This window comes from Austrofundulus limnaeus, unplaced genomic scaffold, assembly GCF_001266775.1.
Source record: "Austrofundulus limnaeus strain Quisiro unplaced genomic scaffold, Austrofundulus_limnaeus-1.0 Scaffold23, whole genome shotgun sequence".
Lineage (NCBI taxonomy): Eukaryota > Metazoa > Chordata > Actinopteri > Cyprinodontiformes > Rivulidae > Austrofundulus > Austrofundulus limnaeus.
Genome location: NW_013952425.1, coordinates 376,759 through 384,436, shown reverse-complemented (window position 1 = coordinate 384,436; position 7,678 = coordinate 376,759). Strand labels below are relative to the sequence as shown.

The following is a 7,678-nucleotide window of genomic DNA, read 5'->3' as shown; positions in this document are numbered from 1 at the left end:
GAATATTAATCAGAGGACAAAGTAATATTTAATAGGTTGTGTTAAATTGTAGCATGATTCAACAGATCTGTATATATATCCTCCACAAGCTAATATCTGCTAACCAGCTCAATAAATAACAGTGATTACATCGACTTTATAAGATTATTTTAATTTTTAACTGTTACATTATGTTCTGCTCAGATCACATTGAGCTAAATAAGATCAAATCTGCTGACTTGTGTTGTAAAATGAGACGTTTTCCTGTTTATCTTCTGTTAATAAATCCATAACACAAACAGCTTTTCTGGCATTATTTAAAACATTAGATAGATTATACAAACTGTAAAGCATTAATAATAATTGGGTTAGTATTATTATTAACAGTTTTAATCATTTCTACATCGTCAGTCCTTTTTTCTGCTCTGTTACCAACATGTACAGTAATGAGAAATCCAGACGCTTGACCGTTTAGCGTTAGCCGTTAGCTTCACCAGCCGATCACACGGTCACGTGGTTTCTCTGCGCACTCCAGTTCTATAGACCCTCCTTGGTTTCCAGTTTACTGAAGACTTGAGTCTTTGTTAGGGTTGGGCCATATTAGCAAAAAACTTATCACAAATAACTGTGGCATTTAGCCAATARCAACTAATGCGACGATTAATAGATGAGAGTTGCATGTGGCCAAGGTCATGGCCTTGRTATGCATTTTCTGGCTTTCCTCTTACTTCAGTTTATGCCTGTGTTTCAGGYGATTAAACAAGTTTRTAGGGTTAGCTGCTCCACTTTGTCTTCCACYATTGGGCTCACATAAACACCCAACAGTGATGGTGTGTTGCGCACAAAAATTTGTCATCAAATGGCACTAATTGCAGTAATTGCAAAAGCGGTAAATATTAATTGTTGACAGTTTTACTGACAATTAATTGCACACAGTACTATTTTGGCTGTTCTTGTTTGGTGGTTCCCAGGATGTTCCTCAACATACTCATTTCCTTTCACTTGCGGCTGACAGATGAAGTCCAACAAATACTCTRTATGCCAACAAAGACAAGCTACCAGCTACAGTCAGTCCTGACCACTAACACGAAAAAGCCTTGATTTTGTCAAGTTAAAACATCATTTTGAACCTTCAGCACCCGTTAATAAAGGGTTTAAGTGAGTGTTTTCATTTATGCCTCTGATGAATACTGGTACATTCTGACCGCAACTGTGTATGTCAGCGACTCAGAATATAATGGGTTTTTTGTCTCTATACATTTGTTTACACGGAAAATACACTTACATGATAGAACCTTTTATCAGAATTCCCTCTCACCCTGAAGTGCAACGCAAATGTTAACTAAGTAAAACGAAGATGTTTTACTCTGGGAAAGGTGTGAAAATTAAACTGTCAGAATGCGGCATCTCTCCCGACATGATGGCGAAAGCACGCTGCTGTTTATTAGTTTATAAAACCAGCCTGAGCTCCTGAACAAACATCAGTCGTGCCTTCGCCCTCACTGGAAGCTGCTTAGTCATCGCGGGGAGCCGTGACTTCTCTCTCTCGACTCCATTATCTTCTCCACACTTTGCTACCCTCGAAATATCCCTGTTTTGTCTACAAACAGCTCCTCCAGCGATTATCTGAGATGTTGAACAACTGCAAGAGCAATTTTTTCCCCTCTCCTTCTGTGTAGGAGGGACGTGCAGGAACAGCAGATAAAGTAAAAGGACTATAGCTCAAGGATGTTAAAATTAAATGGTGGGGAAATGTCAAAGGACGGTTTCAGAGCAGTTATTGCTCTGACTTACCCGCCCTAAAAAGAAATTTGTAATTTGAGCACTAATTTTACTACGTTTTCCCAACCTTTTCTTGCCGAGTTCAAGTTATTTCAATAAATCTRCGTCCTATTTGCCAACAAACTTATTTTACTTGTAACACCAGATTTAGCCAGAAAGAGCTACCGCCTCATGTTTTCTTCTTTTTGTTTTTTTCCATCATGGAAATATGTTGTTTACGTAGGTACATTTCCATATAAAGTGCATTTTGTGTAAGCCAGGAGCTGTACAATTAATCACATATTATTCATGATCCTGAATATGGCTTCCTCTGCTAATTAAACTTGATTGGATGCAATATTGATGCACAATATTGACAGGCACATCAAATCAAGGGCTCTGCGCTCTGGTAAACCAATCAGAGGTGTTATTATGAGACGTTTAACAGGTCTCTGCTCTCCAAGCATGAACACACCCACAGGAACATTGTCTTTGATTTTTTTTAATATAAAAAGTGATTCATTCTTTTAATTAATTGCTAAACTACAGCAATGCCATGTGAAAAAACAGAGAAAAACACGCTTAACTCGGCTGGAGATTATAAACAGCACAATGCATGAGGTGTTTGGTAGATTTTGGTGTATTTGGTGTTTATTTGTTGTAACAATGCTGCTTGGCAATAAGTCATATACTGTTGAAAAGTCTGTTAATTTCCCTTTTCAATGGGGCCACATTTGTATGGAACATGCATTTGTGGGTTGAGCACATGAAAAATTTGCCAAATCTTCTCTGCCAAACAGCCTTTTTTTGCCGTTATTATTAACTCTTATTTTGAGCTTCTAGTACCCCCAGGTGCTGCCAATCATTTGCCTATTGTAAGATTTATTGCCAAGAAGCATTGTTACAACAAATAAAAAACCTAACAAACACTAATTTCCTTCCTTTTTGCGCTAAGTTCATTTTAGTGCGCAATCTAAGTTTGACACCGCTATCATCAATATAAAGAGTGAGAGAAATGGCGCCACATTTGGTTGTGTGTCTAGAAAACAAAGAGATAATGGGCTGCAACATCATACAGCAGCCATACACATACATGGAAATAATCATAGCACAACTACAAATTCTTTAAAAGTAGATCAAAGTAGTCTCATCAAGCACTAATCTCAGCTGCTGCTTTATGGCTTAGGGCTGTTTCCTGTTTCATGTTTTTGCTTAAAACATGATCGTGTCTGCACAGTTTGGACTTGGATAGTGGATTGTTTTTTTCTGCCCAAGTCCTGCGGCTGAAATACTCTCAAGTTAAACAAAAGCTTCAAGTACAGAGATGTGGGCTGCTGCTAATCCTAGTATCCGGGGATCTATTCCATTATTTTCACAGGTCGAATGGATTACCATGGAGTTGAGATGGTGGTAGGGGAGTAATTCTTTTAGTAAGATCTGGGTTACTTGTGACTAGGGGTGTCCCAATACCAGTTTTTCTCAAAACTAGTATGAGAACAAGTACTACAGTTTATGTACTCACCAATATAGAGTACTGGAACCAAGTACTTTTTGCATTAGAACTATAAAAAGACTTATAAAATTAAAACTATATGGGACTATAAAAACCCAGCTATTATAGATGCATAGTGGCGCCGCACAACAAGCACACACTGTGGTGACCACAGGGCCGAGAGCGGCAGCACCTCTACAGGCCGAACCACTCTCAGCACATTCGCCCACAAACCCATTGGTCCACTGGGGAAAAAAAAGGTTCCCAGTAGACTTGTATGCCATTCCGCCCCAGCCTGTAACCAATGTTGCTATTTTGTAATCCTTTCAAAATAAAGTACAACAGCAGAAACAGACCCTGAGATGCTTTGAGTTGTTTAAAACAGTACAATTTTAAAAGATAGTTGTAATGGTCACATTAATATTTCACTTCATCCATTTTAATTAGACCTGAAATATTCATAATTCTCCGCCCATCCCTGCATTTATTACAGTTCCACCATTAAAACAAAACATTACACACCGTATATACTGCTACTGATGAGGGGTTTCTGTGTCTGTGCCTTCTCCCAGTTAATTCCCCCTCTTAACTATGAGGTTTTGGTCTACTGGTCTTCTGGGATGATTACATGTCCTCTAGTTATTGTTTCGCTTCCTTGCCTCTGTCGTTTAATGGGACCAATTAAAGCCATTAMTGGTGACAGAGGGTCATCCTATCTCCTTGCCGTGGAATGGTTTACGCAAAGTTTGAATCTGTGAAGGGTAAATGCAATTATAGGAAAACCTGCAATCACAGAGGATGAACCGTACTAGTCTCATTAATGTGCGACAAAAAGTACGACTACAAATAAAAAGAATAAAATGCATGTTGGCAGTAAGAAGGTAGATATGTTTAACCTTGGATGCTTTAAAGGAAAAGTGGGCATACTTGTTTTGTTCCTGCAGCTGCTGTTCAAAAGAAATTGGGCTCAAGAGGAGAAGGCTTTCAGTGTATCTATTTATCAGCAGTTACATTTGGTCGTGTTATTAAGCCTTTGTGTCGTGGATGACTTTTATCAAATGGCAAGCGAGATAGCGGGGAGGCCTGCTTGTCATTAGGACCGCAGCCCAACACAGACACCAGTGGTGCCTATTAAACAGTAGGGCAGTCCATTGTCATGCAGTGAAAGTTAAAGAGAAAGGTCAAAAAACACAATGAAAAACAGGCACATGGGCGCTTGACGCTTTATGACAGTAAAAGTGCTTGCTATTCACTTAAGAATTAAAAAAGTGTTGCAGAATGTTAAATTATCCCCCTTTTAAGGGGTATTTACTGTGAAAACAAATGAAATCAAATTTGTACCACTTGTGATTAATCTCAAATATGCGTAGTTTCACACAGCGAAGCAACACATTGATTCTTCTAATAAATTCATGGTTTTGTTTTATTTCACTTTTTGAACAGCAATCCGAGGAAAACTTCAACCCCAACTGTTCATTCTGGAGTTACTCCAAGCGAACCATGATGGGCTACTGGTCGACTCAGGACTGCCGCTTGCTCAGCACCAACAGAACACACACCACATGCTCCTGCACCCATCTCACCAACTTTGCGGTCTTAATGGCCCACGTCGATGTCAAGGTAGGCTGACTTTTTCTCCTCTTTTTCCTTAACGGTTTACCCTTAGGAGTGGGTGCAGTTTAGGAAAAAGACGTCTGGTAAATGGATTGTGGGTCAAAGAAAGGCTGGTGTTGTTTATCTCCTGTCTGTGCCTGATACACTACACATCTGGATACACTTCACGTGATCTATTAAAGACACAAGTGTTGCAAAAACTGATACAGTACGATTCAGAATGAGTTTGAGTCCGCTCGTTGAGATTCATTGCAGCTTAACAAAAATAGGGCAGCATAAAAAAAATAATAAATTGATCTTGGATTTATTTCATTTAAATTTTGTAATATTGTTTCATATGGCATGAGATTGATTTTTCCCCATGATATTAATCTCAGTAGTCTTGTGCCCTATGCATTAACCCTAACCAATTCACTAACATTACCAGCCGATTCTCAGTTGAACTCAAAGTAGCTGTGACATGCATATTCTTCAAATACAAAATGTCAAAGAAAACATCTTTATATTTAAGAAAGTTGGAATAATACACATGATTTTACCCATTTTGCCCCTTAACTGGCATATTTTCTTTTGAACTTGACTCAGCCAAAGTGAAACAGGAAGTGACATCAAAGGGGAACTYTTTAACAAAGAAAACTCTCTGGTCTTTGTTTAATGAAACAATATTATTTGAACTCTGACTCTCTCTGATAGTGACTCAAAATAATCTTAAGAAACATCAGATTCTTCTCTACAGTCTGTGTTGTTGGCTGTTGTAGCAMTGCTCTGTTCACATTCAGACATTCCCTTTTGACATCACTTCCTGTTACTTTACAGGCAAATATCTCAGCAACTGTTCATTTCACCGGCATGAAATTAATTTTGCAATATTTTATCAATGTCRTCTTTTCAAAAATGCATTCATACRTATGTATTACARAAATTTGAGGTCACAGGCACTTTAAAGATAACRGAGATCATGGCAACTTTTGTTGAATTTACCTCATAGAAAAGACAGATTACGAACAGAACTTAATTTAAAGTTTTACTTACATTGAACCGAGTGCAAAAGTCATTAACCTGCCAGGCAGCAGATGTTCTTTAAGTAACTCTACAGTAGGCAACACAAAACATTTTCATCATTAGAACTTCTGTAATAAAACACAAGTTGATCTTTTCCTTCCATATAAGTAGTTTATTATTATGATCAGAGTGAAGCACACTTGTCGTGTTTGTTGYCGTTTATACCGGTGCTGATGTCTGATGTCGTTGAATATTCAGCTCAACTCGGCCCGCTTGGAATCATGGAGCAGTAGGTTCTAAGATTAGGGTTGAATGTGAGTGGGAGCACCCAGTGTAAAGACGTTGAATCAATTCTGGGCCGACCCATGTAGGGTTGATTCGAGACGAGGTAAAAGGGCCAGCTGTGTTGGTACAGCTGTCAGCAAACTAAATAATGCTACATTCACACCAAAMGCAGTGCRCGCCTCCGAAAATCTCAAAACGCACGCATCTCGATGCTGGTGTCCAGTGAGGACAGACGCATTCGATGTGAACGTAGACGTGCTTCTTTAGACACGCGATAGGAGCCTTTTTAACCRTAGTTTCAATAACTTAACAGACATGCCAACTTCCTCCCTAATCGTCCTCCAGGCAAAGTCCTTCTTATTTCTATCACGATAATGGACACTGGAATGATCATAAATTAACATACTATCAGTTTTTCCTCCATTGTTTGTGTGATCTGATTTCCCGGGCTTCTGGTATGTCCGTCTCATCACCAGTACGTCACTGAGCAGAGTCTCTCTGATTGGTTGATGCGACGCGTCGAGCATCAAAAGTTCAGATTTTCCAACTCGAGCATCGGACGCTTTGGACGTGCCGCACCCACGGAAAACGCTCGTAACTTGTGCAACGCTTCGAACCGCGCTTCTCYAAATGYKCTAGACGCGCTGCTCKGCTTCTGGATGCCCCTAGATGYGCGTCCACCATTSACTTAGTATATAAACCAGATGCTCCTGATGCTCAAAATGCCTTTGGTGTAAATGTAGCATAATAGAAAAGTGGCATAAAGTGATCAAACAGACACTGCTAGCCTTGTATCATTAAAAATAAATAAATAAATTACCAAAATTCAAAACGTAATGAAATATTTTGAACCCCAACAATAAAAGCGTGATAGCAGATCAACAGATGCCTGTGTGAGGTTTTGCAGAATGACCCAGAGCGCAGGCAGGATCCAAAGTGCAAAATAAAGAGTTTATTTAGAAAACCAAAATAAACAGCTGACAGTGCAGCAAAACTCAGTAGAACAACAAGGAACACGCAGGACACCTCACTGGCTGAGGCAAGCAGCACAATGATCGGACCAACGCTGAAGACAGGACACAGAATATAAAGGCAAACTAATTAGGGCAACAAGACACACCTGGAGCAGACACAAGAGGACACAGGTGAGAGAGGGCGGGGCTGCAGGGCAGAGAAATACAGGGGAACACTGAAAACACTAGAAAACTAAGGAAAATAAACAGACCATGACAGCCTGTCTGGGTTCATGTTTCTTTTGGCTGTTATCATGTCCACACCAAGGAAAAAATACTGGGTGAAAAGAGTCAACCTAAAGGTATGTAGGTGTTGTCGGTTTACAGTTGTGAAATTACTGTATAAGATCTCAGAGATCTGATCATCTTCAAAGGGAAAGGATTGCTTTCATGACAGCCAGACTCAATCGGCCTTTTCAAACCTGACATTAACATCGGCTCTTCACTCCTCTGATATCACTTATCAGCCTTGAAAAAAGACCATCTGAAGCTACAGCTGAGTTCCTTTGGTCATTTCCATAAACATATATAT

At 39.4% G+C, this 7,678-nt stretch overlaps 1 protein-coding gene across 24 annotated transcripts in view; it reads left to right on the top strand.

Moving 5' to 3' along the window:
* Positions 1-7,678, top strand: part of LOC106514838 (latrophilin-3) — a 341,417-nt gene that overhangs the window by 264,913 nt on the left and 68,826 nt on the right. For all 24 annotated transcript variants that reach the window (XM_014004292.1, XM_014004305.1, XM_014004307.1 and 21 more), the window contains one exon: positions 4,676-4,852. In XM_014004292.1, the coding sequence (XP_013859746.1) occupies positions 4,676-4,852 (177 nt within the window). The remainder of the gene's footprint in view (positions 1-4,675; positions 4,853-7,678) is intronic.